The sequence below is a fragment of the Hyla sarda genome, chromosome 5 (genome assembly GCF_029499605.1).
Source record: "Hyla sarda isolate aHylSar1 chromosome 5, aHylSar1.hap1, whole genome shotgun sequence".
NCBI lineage: Eukaryota > Metazoa > Chordata > Amphibia > Anura > Hylidae > Hyla > Hyla sarda.
In genome coordinates, this window is record NC_079193.1 from 101,727,257 (window position 1) to 101,749,575 (window position 22,319).

The following is a 22,319-nucleotide window of genomic DNA, read 5'->3' on the forward strand; positions in this document are numbered from 1 at the left end:
AACCAGATTCAAGCCCCAAGGAGGAGAGGGTGACCGATAAGGAGGAACAGAAAGCACCACTCCTTGAAGGAAGGTCCAGACATGAGAATTAGAAGCCAGAGGCCGCTGGAAAAGAATAGAAAGGACCGAAACCTGACCTTTACGGGAACAGAGACAACCCCAGTTCCAACCCGACTGCAAAAATGAGAGAAGACGGGGAACCGGGAAGGTTACAGGAGATAAGTCCTGAGCTTCACACCAACGAAAATAAGACCGCCAAGTACGGTGGTAAATACCTGCGGAGGAGGCGTTGTCCGACTGGATGCGGACAGAACGGGACAGAAGATGTTACTCCCAATGAAGAAGACAAAGAAGAGTCGCCCCCAGGTCCAGAATGTGTATTGGAAGAAGGGCTTCCCGGAGAGGCCAGAGGTCCTGAACCGACCAATCCTTGAACACACCGCCCCAGCCCGACAGAGTGGCATCTGTCGTGACTAGCTGCCCGTATAGGGAAGGAATGGTCACCCCTGAAGAAGAAGGGGGGAACGGAGCCACCAGAGCAGAGATTGACGGATCCGACGAGAGAGCAACCTTGCTATCGAGAGAGAGGAGATCTGTCCCATAGAGAGAGAACCGCCAGTTGAAGGGGACAGTAATGAAAACTGGGCAAAGGGTACAGTCTCCATGGCCGCTACCATCCGACCCAAGACTTCCATACGAATTCGGATGGAAACCGGGGCCTTGGCCCGAAGAGAGCGGACTCCAGACAGGAGCGTCAGACGGTTGTCCGGCGGAAGACAAATCCGGCCAGAGACCGTGGAAGTGAGGTCCCAGAAGATCAGAGACTGGGTGGGAGAGAGAACCGACTTGTCTCGGCTGAATGTCCACCCGAAGCGATTCAGGGTCTGGAGTGTAAGATCCACAGTCTCTAGAGTCTGGACTCTGATGAGAGCCTTGATGAGAAGGTCGTCCATGTAAGTAATCACCGAGACTACGCACGACCGCAAAAGGACTATCACTGGTGCAAGGGTCAAGGCAAAGACCCGATGAGCAGTGGCCAGACCAAAGGGTAGGGCTATGAAATGAAAAAGCCCCTCCGTAACCGGAAGGCGAAGGAACCACAGATGGCTGGGAAACATAGTAATATGAAGGTAGGCATCCTTGATGTCCACCGAGGAAGAAACTCCTCTTGTGCCCTGGATGCCACGGAAGTGGCAGAGAAGATGGCGGTGAGACGCTTGAGGCTCAGAATCGGCCACACAGAACCGCCTTCCTGGGAGACCACAAAAAAGGTGGAATAAAAAACCCAGAAAATATTCCCCTGTAGGAACAGGGACAATTACTCCCTGGGCAGGGACTAGAGGACCTCCCGAGACTGCTTCCCGGAGAAGGAGACCGGGGTGTTCGGGACTTCCTGAATGTGTGTGGTCCCGATGTCTCGAAAAAGTAAGAGACGACCTCCCACCCGAGAAAAACCTGCGGGTGGTGGCTGCACTCCATGTGGAAGTGAGATTGCGGTTACTCGATTTGGTCAGAACGGTCGGTGTCCGACTTCCAAGACGAACGCGCCCGGAACAAGGGAGGCCTCATGTCCCGCGATGGTGCCTACCGAGACCCCTTATTGGGGCCAAAGTTCCAAAAGGAAGACGACTTCCCCTGGGAAGAAAAGCAAGCCTTATTTTGAGGCAACAAGTAACTTTTACCCCCCGTCGCCACAGAGATAATCTCGTGAAGGCGCTTGTCAAGGAGACGGGTACCAGTAAAAGGCAACTCTGTAAGAGACCTTTTTGGAGGCGGCATCCACATCCCACGCCCTAAGCCACCTGGGGTGGCGGAGGGCCGCTAGGAGACCCACAGCAAAGGCAGCACCACAGACCGACTGCATGGAAGCTGTGCACAGAATTCCCCAGCATTGGAGAACCAAAGTAAGATAGATCCTCCGGGGAAATCCCGCCAGGATACCCTGACTGAGTTGTGGGCACCACAACAATAAGGCCTCAGACCCAAAGTCTGCTGCGTCCGAGGCAAACTCCACCAAGGACTGCACCGTCTGGTCCGTCGAGTCCTTGAAGGCAGCTGCTTCTGCCAGCAGCAGTGTAGTAGCCTAGAGAGGCGGGAAATTGGTGGAACCATTGAGAAAGGGGAAACCACCTTTGAGGCAAGGTCCTTGGTGAATGGGTAACGCACTTGAACCCTCTTCATTCCCATGAACCTCTTGTCCGGATGTTTGCATGCAGATTCCAGAAGGATGTCAAGTTCAGCGTGAGAGCTAAACCCTTGAGGTGCTGGTTGAGCACGATGAAAGGATACTTCAGGAGTAACGTCCAAAGATCCTGGGTCCTCTAAGTGAAAGGAGTCTCATATGGTCGCAACCAATGAGTTTACCGTTTCAACTATATCCGAGCGGTCCTCTGAGTCAGATGCCGATTCGGAAGCCTCATCCGCCAGTTCACCAGGAGAAAGTGAACGCATGGAGGCAGCCCTGGAGGGGAGCGACCCTGACCGGGTACGTGGCTCTGGCAGGGCAGAGCGGCGATTCTGGAAACGTCCTCTGGAAAAGCGACGTCTGTGACCAGATGACACAGGGAGGCGAGACCCACAGAGGGACGCCCACGTCTACCTGGAGACTCAATTTAAAAGTCAGACAAAACACCCCTAGTACGCTTTGTGTAAAAGAGGAGCGGGACCCACCAGAGGGCCGGCGCAGGGCAGACCTCTTCCAGGTAGACACCAGGTCACGTGAGGCCTCAGCCACCACAAGAGGGACTTGAGTCAAGTCAGCCATATACTGGGATAGGAAGAAAACCCAGGCTGAAGGGGCGGCCGAATCCACCGGAATTTTAACATCCGGGGAAACTGGGGGGTCTGGGGGAGTAGTGGGCATTTTAGGAATAATATGTTATAGAGACAAAATAGAGACTAGCAGTCTAGTTGTCAGTTTAGAGGGAGGGCAGAATAGCGTCCCCTATGTCATTAAAGCGTTAACCCCTGAGAGGGGCGTTCCCAGAGCAGGGGCACTGCCGATTGGCCCCCGCCACCTGGATCACGCGCACAGCGCTGATTGGAGGGTGATGCACGCCTCTAGTAAGCTCCGGCGGCCCTGTGGGCGGAGCTGCAGCACCCCGGCCGCCGAGAAGAACCAGAGTAATGGCGCCTGCTCCTTGCCCCGAGCGCACATGCTAGCCGCATATGCGCCCGCGGGGAAGTGAGCGGGCGCCACACATATCCCCCCCCCGGCAGCCGGCAGCTGCCGAAGTGAAGTAAGACGGCGCTTCATGCGCCCGACAGTATAATTCACACACTGCAAGGAAGCGCCTCCTGAGAGTTCCGGCCCCTGGGGGCGGAGCTATGTACAAGTCGGGGACAAAGGAGTAATGGCGCCCGCTCCCTGTCCCGAGCGCACATGACAGCACATATGCGCTCGGGGGAAGTAAGCGGGCGGCATACACACCGGCAGCAGCTGACGGAGGAAATGTAAGTAAGCCGGCACTCCGTGCGCTCGGCAACTAAAAAGCGCCGCGGCTGTCAGCCGCATATAAGGCGCTGCGGCACAGCCGCATAGTAAAACGCAGTCACACACAGTGAGGAAAGTAAGCACACTTACACACAGTGTAATAAAGAAATTATGCCCCTAAAGATGCCACTGCTCGCCCCAGTACCAGCCAGCCCCATAAACCTGAAAGGTGGCCCAAAAACTGGGGGTCTCCAGAGGTTGCAAGTCCTTGCACCTAAGGGAGAAAGGGAAATGTACTCACCTCAGTCAGAAGAAACTTACCTAATGGAGTCTTCTGTTAAGTCTTCAGTCTTTTTGTCCCTGCATCACGCCTAGCTGCTATGCGCGAGCGAGGAGAGCAGAGAAATCGGGGGACCCGGACCCATGAGGTACCAACCCAGGCGCTGACCGTTGGCGAGAGGGGGTTAACAGCGCATATACGCAATGTCTGTGCCCCCTTACTCGCAATGGGGAAACAGGGAACCGGAGTCCCTGAGTCCCCACCTGAAAACATGAAAGAAAAAGGAATGAAAAAAACTAACTCGTCCCTATACTAGTAAAAACAATAAATCAGAAGACCTGGTCTGGAGAATTTCAGACCGTGTCCACCTCCTGCAAGACACTGAGCTAAAACTGATTACCTCAGGGCTGGGAGGAGCCGACTTTTTTTTATTACCATAGTGTCACACCTTCTAGAGACAGCGGCAGCATACACCCACGGTCTGTGTCCCCCAATGGAGCCGATAGAGAAATACAGAGTATTTTGTTGATTATATCCCTAATACACCTAAAATTCCTTTCATTTGACATCCAATCATCTTTCTGTCTGTTGTCAGATTTTAGACAAAACAAAAACAAATCAGGACCCTCAGTGATCATATTAGGAGATGATAACATTGTACTTGCTCCTGAAGCTTCTCTAGTCATGTAAATAACTTTTCCATAATCACCCAATGTTCGATACAATACATTTTACTGGAGTTAAAAGGGATTAGCGTTTAACAGCAAACCTATATAAACGATATATGCAAATTTGCTGTAAAACTGTCAAATTACAATACAGTCACTTTTGGTTAATCCAGTCTCTGATAATTTTGTCGTTCCTAAAGTAGTTTAGTAGTTCTTAAAGAAAGAATCTGATCTACAAAGATCAGAAAGAATTGCCAAAATGGAGGAAATGTGAAAAAAATTATGGAAACTAGGGCTGCACGATATGGGGAAAATGTGCGGTTGCGATTTTGGGCCTAAATATTGTGATTGCGATATGCGATGCGATATAAAAAAAAATGATGAAATCCCTCCAATTTCATGTCCAATCGCCTCCATTTCACATCTACCCACCCATTTTATGCCCACCGCCTATTTCGCATCTCCCCCTTGTCACATTCCCCCCCCGCGTCACTTTCTTGACCAGGGAAACCTAGTGTATTGCTGCAGTACAAGACCTCTCCCCATCAGCCAATCACTGGCTTGACACGTGACACCACTGCGGCCAGTGATTGGCTGAAAAGGGAAAGGTCCTACTGTACTAAGAAGAGAGGAAACTCCGGAGCACACGGAGACGAATCTGCAGGGACCGGGACTAGGTGAGCAGGTTTTTTTTATTTATTTTTCTCCCTGCGCCCTTAGCTCAGTGTTTTTCTAGCAGGGTGTCTCCAGCTGTTGTGAAACTACTTCTCCCAGCATGCCCGGACAGCCTTTGCCACTCCGGGCATGCTAAGAGTTGTAGTTTTGCAACAACTGGAGGCCCCCTGGTTGGGAAACACTGACTTTTAGTATTTAAATTAGTTTTTACCTGCTCTGGCCGGCCCCCGCCACGGGAGCCAGCCCGAGCAGATAATCGCATGTTTTCCAGGGGGGCCGTATTGCCATATTGCGAAAAGCAAAATTTGCGATTCGATTGCTTTTGCAATATATCGTGCAGCCATAATGGAAACTCTTCTAATTTAACCCCTTAAAGGAGATAAGATGTCTAGATGTAGGAGATAAGATGTCTAGGGGCGGAGTACCCCTTTAAAAGGACATCAGTTTTTTTCCCTGCAGTTTAATTTTTTCCTCCTCGCCTTTTGAAAGGGCTAATGCTAAGATAAACCCCCCAAAAAAACACGTGGGGCAAAGTTAAAAACATGCAATTTTGCAACTTTTGGGGCTTCAGTTTTTACGCAGTTCACTTTTGGGTAAAAATATATTCTAATAGTTCGGACAAATACACACGCAGAGATACCAAATATGTTTGTGTATTTTCTTATGTTTACATGTATTTTATATGGGAAAAGTGAGATGATTTGAATTTTCCAATGTGGAAGGAGTTATTTGATGTTTTTTAAACCTTTTTTTTTTTTCACACTTTATTGGTCCCATAGGGGACTTTAAGGAGGAATCCATTAGATTCCTCATGCAGATCAATAGAGCCTGCTGCATACAAACTATCAAGTGAAGAGCCAAGGACAGCAGAGGAAAAAAGGTAAGCCATTGGCCATCTTTGTACAATACAGCAGAATATGTTAGAACTATAAAATAGGATTGTCCTCTTGCTATTTTATCACATTCCCACCCTTTGGTCATTTTAGTTATTTTTTTTTTTTTTTTAAATAACTATTATTATTAATAGTTTTTTTTAAACTATTATATATCATGCACTCACCTGTTTATGAGAAGCTTCTCGTACATTAAGGATTTTTCCTCTAAGGGGGAAAACACCATATCTATCCCGTCCAATGACGCCTAATCCAGAGACAGCCAGAGATTTGGCTGAGTCTCCTTCAGTCAGAATTAGAGTGCAGTCCAAGGAATGTTTACCACCTAAAAAGCAGTATAAGTTTAAACTGGAAAAATCAAAGTGTAGTTTTTCTTTTATATGCACGGCACTATGCAAAAAATCTTAACCAATAAAAATGTGACTAAATGATATTCAGAAACAAAATGCTCAATTTACACATATGGCTATTGACTTCACTTGGATGCTTATTAAAGTGCTTGTTCCAGGAATAAACATTAATTAACTTTTTTATACCAAGCGAAACAAAGTATTCAAATAGAATAACTTAAAACATTCTCCTGTATTTAGATATTGCTGTTACCGTATTTTTCGCCGTATAAGACGCACTTTTTCTTCCCCAAAACTGGGGGGAAAAAGTCTGTGCGAATACACACCTATCACGGCGGTCCCTGCGGCCATCAACGACCCGGACCCGCGGCTAATACAGGACATCACCGATCGCGGTGATGCCCTGTATTAACCCTTCTGACCGCCGCGTCTGAAGGGAAAGTGCCACTAACCCGGCTGTTCAGTCGGGCTGTTCAGGACCGCCGCGATTTCACCGCGGTGGTCCCGAACAGCCCGACTGAATAGCCGGGTTAGTGCTTACAGGACACCGGGAGGGATCTTACCTGCCTCCTCAGTGTCTTCTCCGTTCAGGGATCCCCTGTATGGCCGGCGCTATCCTTCCTCGTCATCACGTCGTCGTGTACGTGCGTCGGCGTGCGTAACGACGTGATGGCGGTGACGGAGAGCGAGGATACCCGGCCGGCAGCAGAGACGTGTCGGAGCGACGGGAACACGGCAACAGCGAGGGAGCGACATCCAGGGCAGCAGTGACTGGTCCGGAGCGGCGGGGACACGTGAGAAAATTTTGCATTTTTTCTAACTTTGAAGCTCTCTACTTGTAAGGAAAATAAATTTTATTTTTCTTCACAAATACAATATGTCCACTTTATGTTGGGATCATAAAATGGACATATTTTTGCTTTTTGAAAAAATTAGAGGGCTTCAAAGTAGAGCAGCAATTTTCAAAAATTTCATGAAAATTGCAAAACCTGAAGGGACAGATGTTACAGAACTACAACTCCCAGCATGCCTGGACAGTCTAGGCATGGTGAGAATTGTAGTTTGGCAACATCTGGAGGGCTACAGTTTGGGCACCTCTGTAACAGTGGTCCCCAAACTGTGACCCTCCAGATGTTGCAAAACTACAACTCCCAGCTGTCTGGGCATGCTGGGAGTTGCAGTTTGGCCTTCCTAGTGGTTGCCACAGTAAAGATCAAATTACTTTCACTTTCATTCCCCCCCCCCACGTCGCTTCCCTACCTAAGCCGGGATCCAGCAGTCTGCAGCGACGATCAGCTGTTCCCAGGCATCTTCTCCTTCTCCCCATGTTCCCCGCGACATGCAGGGGTGGGCAGAACGGGGAGGGGGGGGGGGGGTATGCCATGGCAACCCACTGTCCTGCTCTGCCATTGGTCAGAATCAGTTCTGACCAATGGCAGGGGATAGGAGGAGATCGGAGCACTGCGACCTCACTCCTACCCTGCAAGATGATCTGGGCTATCCCTGACAGGTCAGATCATCACTATTTTCCAGGCTGATCGGGTCACCAGAGACCCGATCAGCCCGGAATAGCAGAAAATCGCATGTCTGAATTGCCATGCGATTTTCTGCGATCGCCGACATGGGGGGGGGGTCTCAGGACCCCCTTCGGCGTTTGCCTCGGATGCCTGCTGAACGATTTCAGCAGGCGTCCGGTTTCGCAACCCGCCCGTTGCGCGGCGGGATGCGAAATTCCCACGGACATATGATTACGTGCCTGGTCCTTAAGACCCAGGGCGCAGGGACGTACTCATACGTGCCTGGTCCTTAAGGGGTTAAACAGATTTGTAAATTACTTCTATTAAAAAATCTTAATCCTTTCAATAATTATCAGCTGCTGAAGTTGAGTTGTTTTCTGTCTGGTAACAGTGCTCTCTGCTGACATCTCTGCTTGTCTTGGGAACTGCACAGAGTAGAAGAGGTTTGCTATGGGGATTTGCTTCTAAGCTGGGCGGTTCCCGAGACACGTGTCATCAGAAAGGACTTAGACAGAAAAGAACAACTCAACTTCAGAAGCTCATAAGTACTGAAAGGATTAAGATTTTTTTTTTTTATAGAAGTAATTTACAAATCTGTAACTTTCCGGAGCCAGTTGATATATAAAAAAAAGTTTTTTCCTGGATAAACCCTTTAAGCCACAGAGGGCTGTGAGGAAAGCTTCTGTATGAATGTAATTTCACAGGAAAAAGGGAGCAGCAGCTCAGACCAGATGACTAAAAACCTCCCTATGGTGAATGGGGCAGTCCGGTTTAGCTATTTTATTTTCAATGAATGAGAAGGCATTATTTTGGAGCCAAGAAAACCTCTTTAGTATTAAATCCCTTTACAGTTGAGTAAATGTCCACTTGTACAGGTAAACCAATGCTCCAATATGGACTGACATATGACTTACCAGCATCGTTTGCATCATCCAGTTTGGGAATGCCTTTAATTTTGCTGTGCTTCACAGAAGAACACTTCTTATTTAGCTGTGTTTGTGCCTTAAATTTGACCCAATTTAAAATGCTTTCCACTATGCCACAATTTGAAGCCTAAGAAAAAAATTATTGAAAAAAAAAAAAAAAAAAAAAAAAAAAAAAATAGAAAATTTAAAACTGATTTTTTTTTAATTTTTTTAATTCCATCATTACCAGATCTTAAAAGCAAGAACAAACCAATATATTTACCCAGTCTATTTGGGTCTTTAGAATATGACCGTTTTTCTTTATTTCATTCCCACCTTCTTAGAGCCATAACTCATTTTTTGGGACTGCACATATGTATATTTTTTTATACAAGGTGGTGGTGGGGGCATCAGTCCTGCAGTATGATTACAGTGATAACTTACTACTTACATTTTTATGCTTTTGCACAAAAAAGTAGTTTGTTATTGTGTCATTACATTCCATAAAACTTTTATTTATTTTAATTGGGCCTGATGACACGCCCCTGTGCGTGAAACAGCCGCTGTTGCCTGGTGCATGCTACTGCCCCCGCTTCCCACTGAACAAAATTTTTATCTGTTTGGATTACATTGAAATAAAGATCTATCAATTTTACCTAGTGAGTGCTCCATATAGGTTTGTTTGCTTCTCTATACCACAGCACGTGACTTTTTTATATTCTTTCTCCCACTAAGAAACTTTGTCATGTAGGCACTTGGAGGGAGATTTATCAAAACCTGTCCAGAGGAAAAGTTGCCCAGTTGCCCATAGCAACCAATCAGATTGCTTCTTTAATTTTTGATTGGTTAATAGGGAAACTCAGCAACTTTTCCTCTGGACAGGTTGTGATAAATCTCTCCCCTAATCACAATAACAAACTTCTGTATTTCAGTTAATTATACCCATCACTGTAATTATGACTTTGGCAAGATCCCCATATGTCTAACCACTTAAATGCTGTGGTTGCTATTGATTGCTATGGCATATAAGAGATTAAAGGGGCACTCCGGGAGAATTTTTTTTTTTCCAAATCAACTGGTGCCTGAGGGTTAAACAGATTTGTAAATTACTTCCTAACATTTTTTAATCCTTTCAGTCCTTATCTGCTGTATTCTCTAGAGGAAGTTGAGAATTTATTTTCAGTCTGACCACAGTGCTCTCTGCTGACACCTCTGTGTGTTAGTCCAGAGTAGGAGCAAATTTACATAGCAAATCCTATCCTGCTCTGGAAAGTTCCTGGCACAGACAACACCAGTTGATTTAAAGTACCCCTTTAACCCCAGTACCCCTTTAACCCCTTAAGGACTCCGGGTTTTTCCGTTTTTGCACTTTCGTTTTTTTACTCCTTACCTTTTAAAAATCATAACCCTTTCAATTTTCCACCTAAAAATCCATATTATGGCTTATTTTTTGCATCGCCAATTCTACTTTGCAGTGACATTAGTCATTTTACCCAAAAATGCACGGCGAAACGAAAAAAAAAATCATTGTGCATCAAAATCGAAGAAAAAACACCATTTTGTAAATTTTGGGGGCTTTGCGTTTCTACGCAGTGCATATTTCGGTAAAAATTACACCTTATCATTATTCTGTAGGTCCATACGGTTAAAATGATACCCTACTTATATAGGTTTGATTTTGTCGCACTTCTGGAAAAAATCATAACTACATGCAGGAAAATTTATACGTTTAAAAATGTCATCTTCTGACCCCTATAACTTTTTTTTTTTTCCACGTACAGGGCGGTATGAGGACTCATTTTTTGCGCCGTGATCTGAAGTTTTTTGGTACAATTTTTGTTTTGATCGGACTTTTTGATCACTTTTTAATGGTATAAAAAGTGACCAAAAATGCGCTTTTTTGGACTTTGGAATTTTTTTGCGCGTACGCCATTGACCGTGCGGTTTAATTAATTATATATTTTTATAGTTCAGACATTTACGCACGCGGCGATACCACATGTTTATTTATTTATTTATTTTTTTACACTGTTTTATATTTTTTATGGGAAAAGGGGGGTGATTCAAACTTTAATTAGGGAAGGGGTTAAATGACCTTTATTAACACTTTTTTTTAACATTTTTTTTGCAGTGTTATAGGTCCCATAGGGACCTATAACACTGCACACACTGATCTTTTACACAGATCACAGGCGTGTATTAACACGCCTGTGATCAGTGTTATCGGTGCTTGACTGCTCCTGCCTGGATCTCAGGCACGGAGCAGTAATTCGTCGATCAGACACCGAGGAGGCAGGTAAGGGCCCTCCCGGTGTCCTGAAAGCTGTTCGGGACGCCACGATTTCACCGCGGCGGTCCCGAACAGCCCGACTGAGCAGCCGGGTCACTTTCACATTAGAAGCAGCGGTCAGCTTTGACTGCCGCTTCTAAAGGGTTAATACCGCACATCGCCGATGTGTGGTATTAGCCGCGGGTCCCGGCCGTTGATGAGCGCCGGGACCGACGCGATATGATGCGGGATCGCGGCGCGATCCCGCTTCATATCGCGGGAGCCGGCGCAGGACGTAAATATACGTCCTGCGTCGTTAAGGGGTTAAGTATTTAGGTTCTGTGTTTTCTCCAATGCCAGCAGTCCTGAGCTTATTACCATCATTCTTTCTACCATAATATGCATGCAGACTGTGCTAAACCCTTGACGACAGCAGAAATATTATATATGAAGTTGCTGTCTAATAAATTGCAGGTACATATGCTTCAATGGATAACAATTGCAAGTTACTTACTCTTGTACTGTTGGTTGCTTTTCCTTAGTCCAACATGAATAAGACACATCAGTAAATGTAGTGTAAATGCCTAACCAGTCTCCAATTAAAACGCTACTAAATAACCAACCCACCAAAGAGGAATAAAATGGTAATCATTCTGAGGCAACTCTGTGGAAATATAACAATCTCCTAAATATTTGTTTTAACAAGATAATAGACAACACTCACTGCTTTGGCAAACTTCTCAGAAAGCTGGCACTTTGAGCCAAAACTTTTTGCCTGGAGGGTCATGTTCTCTTTTGTCTGAGAGTCAAAGGTGGGGTTCTCAATCAAACAATTTACAAAGACCCATACGTGATTCTTCACCTGAAAAAAAAAAAGGTAGACATTTATAGCAAGCAATCCTTTTCTGAGTTGGTTCAGGGATTAAAGAAAATCTGGTAGCTGTATTTGCTGCTAAGAGGGTATAAAAGAAAAATGTACCTTTCTTAGAGAAAATTGTGGTAGTCAAACTTATTAAATTGCCTACTTATTTTTCAGCCAAAATGCTCAAGTGCCACAGCCTAGAACACCTCTTACCCCTTCCTTGACTAACGTACAGGGCTCTGTACATATGTTAAAGGGGCTCGGAGGCAAGGACAAACAAGAAAGCTTGCCAGGCTGTGGAACTTTAGCAGCTGAGGCCGCCACCTTGACACTTGGAAGAAAAATAAAAAGGGACACTGATGAAAAAAAAACTAAAAAAATTAAAACAACCAAATGAAAGAACACTCCAAGAAGCAATAAATATTTAATATCTGAAATTTTTATGAAAAATGTAATGACCGTACCTGGAATGGCTTCACAGAAACTCCAGCTTTGTTCTTTTTCTTTACAACTTCAATAAGCTTAGATACTATCTGATCCACGACATAATCCACATGTCTACCACCCTGTGACAGTACAAAAAGTTTTTAAAAAAGTTTTAAAAAAGTTTAAAAACAATAAATAAAAAAATTATAAACACCAGGGCATCCCGGGGACTGGTTGCCACGGTGGCAGTGCCCAGGATTTTGTTAGCATTTTCAACGAGTGTCTATCCTTTAAAAAAAACAAAAAAGTGTTCCTTGCCTCTATTTCTTTGCCGATTCCGCGTTCTTCCTGTGGTCGGCACACTGGTGTTACAGGAACAGCGGACATCAGGTAACTACTGCAGCCAATCAGCGGCCTTAGCAGTGATGCTTTATACTCATTGGTTACAGCACTCACTTAAAAAGACATCCGTTGCTGAACACCAGAGGCAGAAAGGGGGATAGGGACAGGAATGGAGGGAGGGGGAGGTTAGATAAAACTTAATACACAGGTGGGAGATTAAGGGACATGGAAGTTCTCTGGGACAGAATTTTTATTTTGTTTTTAACTTGCCTAGAGTGCCAGCATTTAAAAAAAATATATATATATAAACTGGACTGGCAATCATCCTCCGAAGCAATGTGGCTGCCATGTCAAACTGCGGCTCAGCAATACTCCGCACCGGCTGAGCAGCAGTGTGACTTATTGGGCCCTGGTACCGGGAATAAGACTGGGATACAGATACCAGAGGCACCTGGGAGCAATGGTGGGTCCATTATTTTTTTTTTTATGCAGGAATTCTGAGCAAGTTAAAAAACAAAAAGGAAAAAATAACTGACACGAGGGATATTAGGGGGGACACGTCACAGATCATCATGTTGCATTGTGACGTATGGTATCCTGGCCCCTAACTTTTTTTTTTTTTGCTAGATCTTATATTCTTAAAAGGAGATCTGTAGTGCTCTGAACTTTATCCCAGATCTGAAGCATAGCAGAGGCTTTACCAGGCTATAGCTAGCATTCGGAGGGGGTCTCAACACCGAGACCTCCACCAATTTTATGTCTAAAGACAGTAATGCTTTAAATTCTCATAGGTCATAGTCACAGGATCATTAAGTAATTGCACAGAAAGAGAGTCAGATGGTGATTTGTTTCCTGAATGCAAAACTAATTATTCTTCCATACGTTTCCTACCAATCAGCTGCTAGAAACAAAGAGGCAGTAGAAACAAAGTTTCTTTAATACATTTTTTAATAAAAACCTTAAGAAAAATATAAATCTGTATTTTTTTACACCAGTACAAAACAAGAATAAAAATGCTTTTCAAATGGTGACCATTGCCTTTACATACAAAATAAATAAAACATTGCACAACATGGAGAAGCAAATGTCAAATTAGACTTCAGCTATAAAATTACCGTATTTTTCGCCCTATAGGACGCAAAATTTAAAAAAATAAAGATTTTGAACCCAATAGTGGTCTTCAACCTGCGGACCTCCAGATGTTGCAAAACTACAGCCGTTGGCTGTCCGGGCATGCTGGGAGTTGTAGTTTTGCAACATCTGGAGGTCCGCAGGTTGAAGACCACTGCATAGGAGGTAATATTCACGTGTCCCCGCCGCTCCGGACCAGTCACCGCTGCCCTGGATGTCGCTCCATCGCTGTCGCCATGTCCCCGTTGCTCCGGAACGTCTCTGCTGCCGGCCGGGTATCCTCGCTCTCCGTCGCCGCCATCACGTCGTTACGCACGCCGACGCACGTACGTGATGACGAGGAAGGAGAGCGCCGGCCATACAGGGGATCCCTGAACGGAGAAGACACCGAGGAGGCAGGTAAGGTCCCTCCCGGTGTCCTGTAAGCACTAACCCGGCTATTCAGTGGGGCTGTTCGGGACCGCAGCGGTGAAATCGTGGCGGTCCCGAACAGCCCGACCGAACAGCCGGGTTAGTGTCACTTTCCCTTCAGACGTGGCGGTCAGCTTTGATCGCCACATCTGAAAGGTTAATACAGGGCATCAACGCGATGTCCTGTATTAGCCTCGGGTCCCGACCGTTGATGGCCACAGGGACCGCCGCGATAGGGCAGTATTCGCCGTATAAGACGCACCAACTTTTCCCCCCCAGTTTTGGGGAAGAAAAAGTGCGTCTTATACGGCGAAAAATACGGTATTCAATATCATTCATTATAACACATTACATTATACTGTGTATTATGAAAAATATATATCAGTCATCCCTCTTACCTTTGTGGTAGCTATACTATTTACAAAACTGATCTGTTGAAAGCCTTTCTCACTCAATGTGAGACACACATCCCAGCGTTCATTCACAACTTCATGGATAACTTTCAGTGCTACACCTGTCTCATCCAATTTCTCCTTTACATAAAGATCTACGTAACTTCGAAATCCATTTACCTATAAAAGTATGAGAAAATGTGTAAGAAGCAGTATTTAGGTCCATGTATTTACAATATGAAGTCATGTTTTTTCGGACTTACAGGAAGTTTTTTTCCATTGAGCATGACTTTAACACCTTTGCAGGAGCCAGCAACATCATAAGCCCTTCTTGTTAAGAAAGCCACAGTATCCTTGTCCAATTTCTCCATTTTGAATTTGGCTAAATCTGGCTGGAATGTAATACATGTGTAGTCATCCCCATCAAAATACTTGATCTTCGGTTCTGTGGACTTTTGCATATTGTTCATCCAGGTCTTAAAGAAAAACAGAACTGTCAAAGTGCTGCAAGAATAGTCTGAAACATTTGCTTTCAACTCAAACTTAAAGGAGTAGTCCAGTGGTGAACAACTTATCCCCTATCCTAAGGATAGGGGATAAGTTTGAGATCCCGGGGGGTCCGACCGCTGGGGCCCCCTGCGATCTCCTGTACGGAGCCCCGGCAATCTCCGGCTCTGCCATAGAGATGTATTGAGGGGGCGTGTCGGCTGCTGCTTCGTGTGGAGGTAGACACCCGCTATCTGGCCGGAGAGCCTGGCCCCCGTACAGAGAGATCGCAGGGGGCCCCAGCGGTCGGACCCCTTGCGATCTCAAACTTATCCCCTATCCTTAGGATAGGGGATAAGTTTTTCACCACTGGACTACCCCTTAAAAAATAAAAAAACACTCCAGCATGTATGCCATCTAAGGGTTGATTTACATCTGCATATCATTGGTGCAGGATAATTAAAATGAGTGTTCTGCATTGTAACAGAACCTCTGACATGGCTGTCAAAGTTCAAGAGAAGTATAATCGTTTTCAAGTTACTGCACTTCTGTACAACAACACCAACGAAAAGGAAAAAAACTTGCCCATCACAATAGAAGCAGACCAAGTGCTTCCTATTGTTGCATTAAAAACATTGTGAAGGAAACACATTAGGAGGGATCTTGCCATGTGAGCTCAGTCAATAAGTTATGAGTGAAATAAGAGATCAGTATAAAAGTTAAGAAATTGAGAAAGCAATGTAGTTCTGTCAAGGAGATTGTTCACCGTTCATTTTTAATATTCTAAAATAGAAACATATAAATGCCATAGAAACAATTGACTTGTCCTAGACAGCAAACTTGGGCACATACCTGCTTAAAGCTGTGTTTGTATTCTTTGCAGGCTGTTTCCACTGTGAATTTTGTACTGAATATATTACAAAGTTTAGCACCATATCCATTACGGCCACCTGCAAAAGAAGAAAAGATAAAGTGGTCTATATTAATCCTTAAAACATCAAAACAACAAAAAATATCTATTCCCTATCGTGGGGACAGGGGGACAAGTGTCAGATCTCAGGGGCCCCCGCCTGGGCTTTCCTCCTGAATGGGGCGTGTCAACCACCGGACGAAGCTGTGCCCCCTATATGCAGCTTCGTATGGCGGGCGAGACAGCTCTTTCCATGCAGAGAGCCCGGGAGCTATGAAAGAGATGTGAAACAACTGCACGCTTCTTCTAGCTATCAGAGAGAGACCCAGCACAGAAAACCCCATCAATCATAACTTTTGACCGGCCTATGTGACATGGCAACTATTTTTTGATTCTAGTAACACTTCAAGTTTTGAATGTACTTTAAAAAAATAAAATAAAAAAGGGTGCATTCAACCTGTACATATTTGATGCACAGGATTTGAAGCTGCAGATTTTAAATGTAAACTAAATGACTGAACACAGCATCAAATCTGCAGCTTCAAATACTGCACATGAAATATGCGCAGGATACGGTACGTGTGAATGCACATGAACAAAAAAAAAAAAAAAAACACTTAACCTACCCGTCACTTTTTTCTCTTCATCATCGTAGTTGCTGGAAGTCAATAACTGTCCAAATATCAGTGCAGGGACGTAGACCTTCTCTACTTTATGCTCGACCACCGGAATTCCTTTACCATTGTTCCAAACACTTATGATATTGGAATCACTGTGCCAAAAGCCAAAATGTGCACCAATTTTAGAGTATATATACTTGTTTTTCAAAGTGATTTTACATTGTGCAAGTTAAAATTGCCGTTAAAATAAACAATACTTATGATATGGGTTTACCATCATACAGAGAACTGTTAGTAGTAGCATACTAAGAATTTGTATTGACAAGATGACTGCCAGATGAACATTGTTCAAGTCTGCTGAAATGGCATGTCAGTTCTATGGTGGCAGGGAGGAATAACCAGGCATACACATATAGCATTGCCTATTTTGTGAAACAGCAGGATCAGAAGAGCGGACAACCAACCTACTCATCCTTGTTTCATCAGGGTAGACACCACTACAGAAATATCACAACCAAATATCTGACTATAATTCAAAAAGCACAATTCCCTCTAGGGATTGTGCCCCTCAGAGACTAATTCCCTCAACTAGGGATCCCCTTGAAAACTTCATATTTATTTAATCCTTTAATATATATAATTCTGTGCCAAAATAATACAAAAATGTGTGTCTAAAAACACAACCTAGGATTGGTCTTTATGTCCATATATGTAATGCTTTTATATTGGGGTATATAAATTGTGAACCACTATTGATTATTCCTTATGTTCACTATGGGACTGTCTTTTTCCTTTGCAAATTCTTCCTTAAAGGTTCATCAGTTGCACTATTTCTTTCCCCTCTCTATCTCCAATCCTAATGGTTGCTAATTAAAAGACTGAGCACTATAGCATCCCCCATTACTGTATGTATACAAACAGATTATATACATTAAGGGAACATGACTATATTTCTATTTGATTCATTTTTAAGGTTTCTATGGGATACTCTCCTCCTGCAAGGGCATCACCCTTCATCCTCACCAAGATAAGTATCCATTCCATTTTCTAGATAGATTGAACTTTGAGGTGTACAAGAGTGTTATACATGGTCAATAAAGTATCGCCCCCTCCCATAGACTTGCATTGAGGGGTGGTGTGTGACATCACACAGGGGCGGAGTCATGACATCACAATCTTCCGTCCCCGTGGTTAGCCAGAGAACCTCCAGCGCTTCCGGAAGCAGTTACAGGTGGGCGCTGCTTGCTATATTGCGGGGGTCCTCATCGGCGGGACCCCGGCAATCTGACATCTTATCCCCTATCTTTTGGATAGGGGATAAGATGTCTACCCCTTTAATGGGTAGAAAAATCAGCAGCATAAAACATAATAAATATGAAATATGCCGCAGATCCTGTATGTGAGAACATAACCTGAAGGTAAATCTTATGTACATTTATGTAAGCATAAATAAATTAATGCATTTGGAGGAAAAAATAAATAAATAAACCCACTAAATATAAAATCTATTAAATTGATAAAGGTTTCCCTGTCAAAAGTTCTTGCAACATGAAGTTTACGCTAAAAAAAAAAAAAACAAGCATCAGAACTGACTACAGAGAAACAACATTAATTACCATGCAAAATAGGAAGATATTTGTTGTTTACTTACGGATCAATAGAAATTTTAATACAACTCATGTTTTTATCCCTCTGCTTATTGTCGGCTGCATTGACTGTAAAATGAAAAGAAAATGAGTTTTAAGCCAAGCAAGAAGATGAACATGCAGTAAATACTGCTCATTAAAGGCCGATGTGCTACTTGTTATTCCAGCAATACTGCTAACACATTACACTTGTCTAGCTTTATAGCACATTAAATAAATGGCGGCATATACTGCTACAGGGGTCTGCAAGAGCATAAGACAGGACACAATGGACTCAAAACTACATAGCAGGATTGTGTGCAGATTTATCCTGGAACTTTTCTCGCATAATATAACAAACTGCTCAGCTCCTCTAACCTCTATGATTTCATGGCAGAAGAATATACAATAGGTTATCTGTAAAAACCTAAGACATTATATATGGAGCTTTATTAATTACATATACACAACTTACCTAAAATTTCATCAAATATTTTATATAATCCCGGCACATAAGTGATGTCTCGGCAATTCATTCCAACATCTTCGTCGTACACCCACATTGCCTAAATGGAGAATTGGATAAACTTAGAATTATAGCATCCTTCTATTTGTGGCAACAGACGACTACAACAACCTACAGCTTGTTCAATGGGCTGTTAACACATTTGCTGCTCTTATGAGTCTCTAAGAAGGAGCTCCATTTATTTACACAACGCAGAGACTCTACAGACTACTCTCTCTTTTATAGAGCCAATAATGCTCCTTCTCCGTTAAGACCCTAGTGAAAATTACCTTCACTGATGGACGACTGCACAGTGACTTTGATGCGACACATTTACAATAGCACTTCATTAACAATAAAAACTCTGCATAAAATGAAGTGTCCCGCAGAGTATACAGATTATAACCATGCCATTTAATGCTTCACATCCATTTAAAGGGGTACTCCGGCCCTAATACATCTTATCCCCTATCCAAAGGATAGAGGATAAGATGTAAGATAGCAGGGATCCCGCCGCTGGGGACCCTCACAATCTGTCATTCCGCACCCAAAGGATAGAGGATAAGATGAAAGATAGCGGGGATCCGGCCACTGGGGACCCTCCCAATCTGTCATTCCGCACCCAAAGGAGAGAGGATAAGATGAAAGATAGCGGGGATCCCACCGCTGGGGACCCTCCCAATCTGTCATTCCGCACCCTAAGGATAGGGGATAAGATGTAAGATAGCAGGGATCCCCCCGCTGGGGACCCTCCCAATCTGTCATTCCGCACCCTAAGGATAGGGGATAAGATGTAAGATAGCAGGGATCCCGCCGCTGGGGACCCTCACAATCTGTCATTCCGCACCCAAAGGATAGAGGATAAGATGTAAGATAGCAGGGATCCCCCCGCTGGGGACCCTCACAATCTGTCATTCCGCACCCTAAGGATAGAGGATAAGATGTAAGATAGCAGGGATCCCGCCGCTGGGGACCCTCACAATCTGTCATTCCGCACCCAAAGGATAGAGGATAAGATGTAAGATAGCAGGGATCCCGCCGCTGGGGACCCTCACAATCTGTCATTCCGCACCCTAAGGATAGAGGATAAGATGTAAGATAGCGGGGATCTCGCCGCTGGGGACCCTCACAATCTGTCATTCCGCACCCAAACGATAGAGGATAAGATGAAAGATAGCGGGATCCCGCCGCTGGGGACCCTCACAATCTGTCATTCCGCACCCTAAGGATAGGGGATAAGATGTATAATCGTGGGGGTCCCGCTGCTGGAGACCCACGTAATCTGTCATGCCGCGTCACCCTTATGAGCTCTCCACAGCGCTGGAGGCTCAGAGTGTGAAGTGTGACAACCACGGGGCCGGAGTTTTGTGATGTCACGACTTTGCCCCAGTGTGATGTCACGTTGTTACGCCCCCTCCCAAAGACTTGCATTGGGACGTAGTCGTGACATCACGATACTCCGCCCCGTGATCGTCACGCTTCACACTCAGAGCCTCCAACGCTGCGGAGAGCTCACAAAGGTGGGTGCGGAATGACAGATTGCGGGGTCCCCAGCAGCGGGACCCCCGCAATCATACATCTTATCCCCTAAACTTCTGACTGTTTTGGAAAACTGCCACAGCAGTTTTTGAGCCAAATGGCAGAAGAAAACCTGTGTGGAAACCTAGCCTTAGCTCAAAGTGATAAGGAAGCAGTGTTTCATGCTGTCCGTGCTAAAACAAATCCCATTAAATTTTTTTGGGGGGGATGGTGAAACTAATTTAAAGTGTCTCTGGAATTGAGAGGACCAAATTTCCAGAAGTAAAGTAAGTAAAGAAATGAGTGACCATGACATGAATCCCTAAATTACTGGTAGCTTTATTTTTAATCCTCAGGGGACTATGACAGTAGCCATATTGGTTGTTATCAGGTACCTGTTCGCTAACACGTACTGGCAGAAGTCCTCAGCCGAGTGCTATGCCTGTTGATTTTTACGGCTTATCTTAGAGAGCAAACCAAGCACTTTAAAAGGTATAGACTTTATAGACTTTTAGTAAATCTGTACACTGCCCACTCTCTGACCAGAGACAGATAAAAACAGGTGAGTGCTACTTGTCTATTCATTTCAGCATTGCAAAGACATGTCAGAAGTTAGTTTTTTTTAAATAAATGATAGATACCCTTTAAAACGGTACCCACATTTAATATGAGGATTGCCATGGGCATCATACGATCGCAGCGATGCAGCTCCAGAGACCACAAGCAGAATTTTCAAAGGGGAAGATGCAAATGTCTGAATGGGCGCTGGTTGTAGGCAGCTCTCCGTTCTGATACAGGGAGTGTGCTGTACATGAAGGAGTCTTGTGGGAGGCTCTGACAACAGGATCTTATGAGCTTATACAGCATACAGATCTACATCTTAGGGCCTGTTTGTGCTGTAATACAGACAGTTGTACCTCACTGATGGTGGGAGAACATACTTCTAGTTAGGGCAGCAGCCATAACATGACAGATCATACTGATCTCCTTCACTACCCACATGGCAGCTGTACACCATCAGCCGCTCTGCAGAGCAGTCAGGCAGAGATTTCCTGTGCAACTGTACAAACCTATAACAGCCACACAGGGGAAATCTCTGCCTGACAGCGCAGAACCTTACTCACTGATCGCAATATCAGGAGCTCCAGCTCCATGCTCAACCCACGACAGAGATGCCAGCACTGTATCCAATCTATTTTAAGGGGGAACTCCAGTGGAAAATGTGTTTTTTTTACATGAACGGGTGCCAGAATGTTAAACAGATTTGTAAATTACTTCTATTAAAAAATCTTAATCCTTTTACTACTTATTAGCAGCTGTATGCTACAGAGGAAATTCTTTACTTTTTGAATTTCTTTTTTGTGTTGTCCACAGTGCTCTCTGCTGACACCTCTGTCAGTGTCAGGAACTGTCCAAAGCAGTATACCTTTGCTATGAGGATTTTCTCCTGCTCTGGCAGTTCCTGATACGGGCATCAGGTGTCAGCAGAGAGCACTGTGGATAAGACAAAAAAGCCTCACCAGTTACAAAGAGATCAAGGGCACAACAATTTTACCAGCAGAAATTAGGTGTGACACCCAAATTGGGTTTTATCAATATTATTCACAAAATAATTCAGGATAAAACAAATGATGCCACAAGACAATTAGAATGATTCCAAAGATTTAAATAAAATAAAAAAAACAATTGACCTGTGTAACCGGCTCCACAGATCCGATGTAGGTGTCCGGCCGCAGGAGGATGTGCTCAAGCTGCGTCTTCTTCTGGTAAACTCTCTCCACAGACATCTTCTTGGCGTCATTCTTGTTATTGCTGTTGCTTTTGCTTTCGCTTTTGCCTTCACCTTCTTCCTTAGCTGATGCATTATTCTGGTTATCAAACAAGGTCTGTGATCAAAAACATGGGAAAATATGAAGCAACGCATACAGTGCAAAATGTGGATGACAGAATTAAGTCACGCCATCTGTCGCAAAAGCCACTCTTCTTTTTCCCTCCAATCGAAATGGTTTAATATTCTCCACGGTGCAAGTATACTCCCATTATATTATAGGATTTACTTGGAAAACTAAAAAAAAGGGAAAAAAAGCCTAGAAGTTTTGCT

The 22,319-nt window shown here is 44.4% G+C and overlaps 1 protein-coding gene across 2 annotated transcripts in view; it reads right to left on the bottom strand.

Moving 5' to 3' along the window:
- The window catches only part of TOP2B (DNA topoisomerase II beta), an 87,056-nt gene that overhangs the window by 51,316 nt on the left and 13,421 nt on the right, over positions 1–22,319 (bottom strand). The window contains exons 2-12 of one of the 2 annotated variants that reach the window (XM_056520007.1): positions 21,910–22,086; positions 18,671–18,761; positions 18,222–18,285; positions 16,577–16,722; positions 15,893–15,990; positions 14,818–15,030; positions 14,561–14,734; positions 12,317–12,418; positions 11,715–11,852; positions 8,731–8,869; positions 6,117–6,274 (exon numbers count right to left, since the gene is read on the bottom strand). In XM_056520007.1, the coding sequence (XP_056375982.1) occupies positions 6,117–6,274; positions 8,731–8,869; positions 11,715–11,852; positions 12,317–12,418; positions 14,561–14,734; positions 14,818–15,030; positions 15,893–15,990; positions 16,577–16,722; positions 18,222–18,285; positions 18,671–18,761; positions 21,910–22,086 (1,500 nt within the window). Of the gene's footprint in view, positions 1–6,116; positions 6,275–8,730; positions 8,870–11,714; positions 11,853–12,316; positions 12,419–14,560; positions 14,735–14,817; positions 15,031–15,892; positions 15,991–16,576; positions 16,723–18,221; positions 18,286–18,670; positions 18,762–21,909; positions 22,105–22,319 lie in introns of both variants that reach the window. The other variant, XM_056520006.1, reaches the window with a different exon arrangement.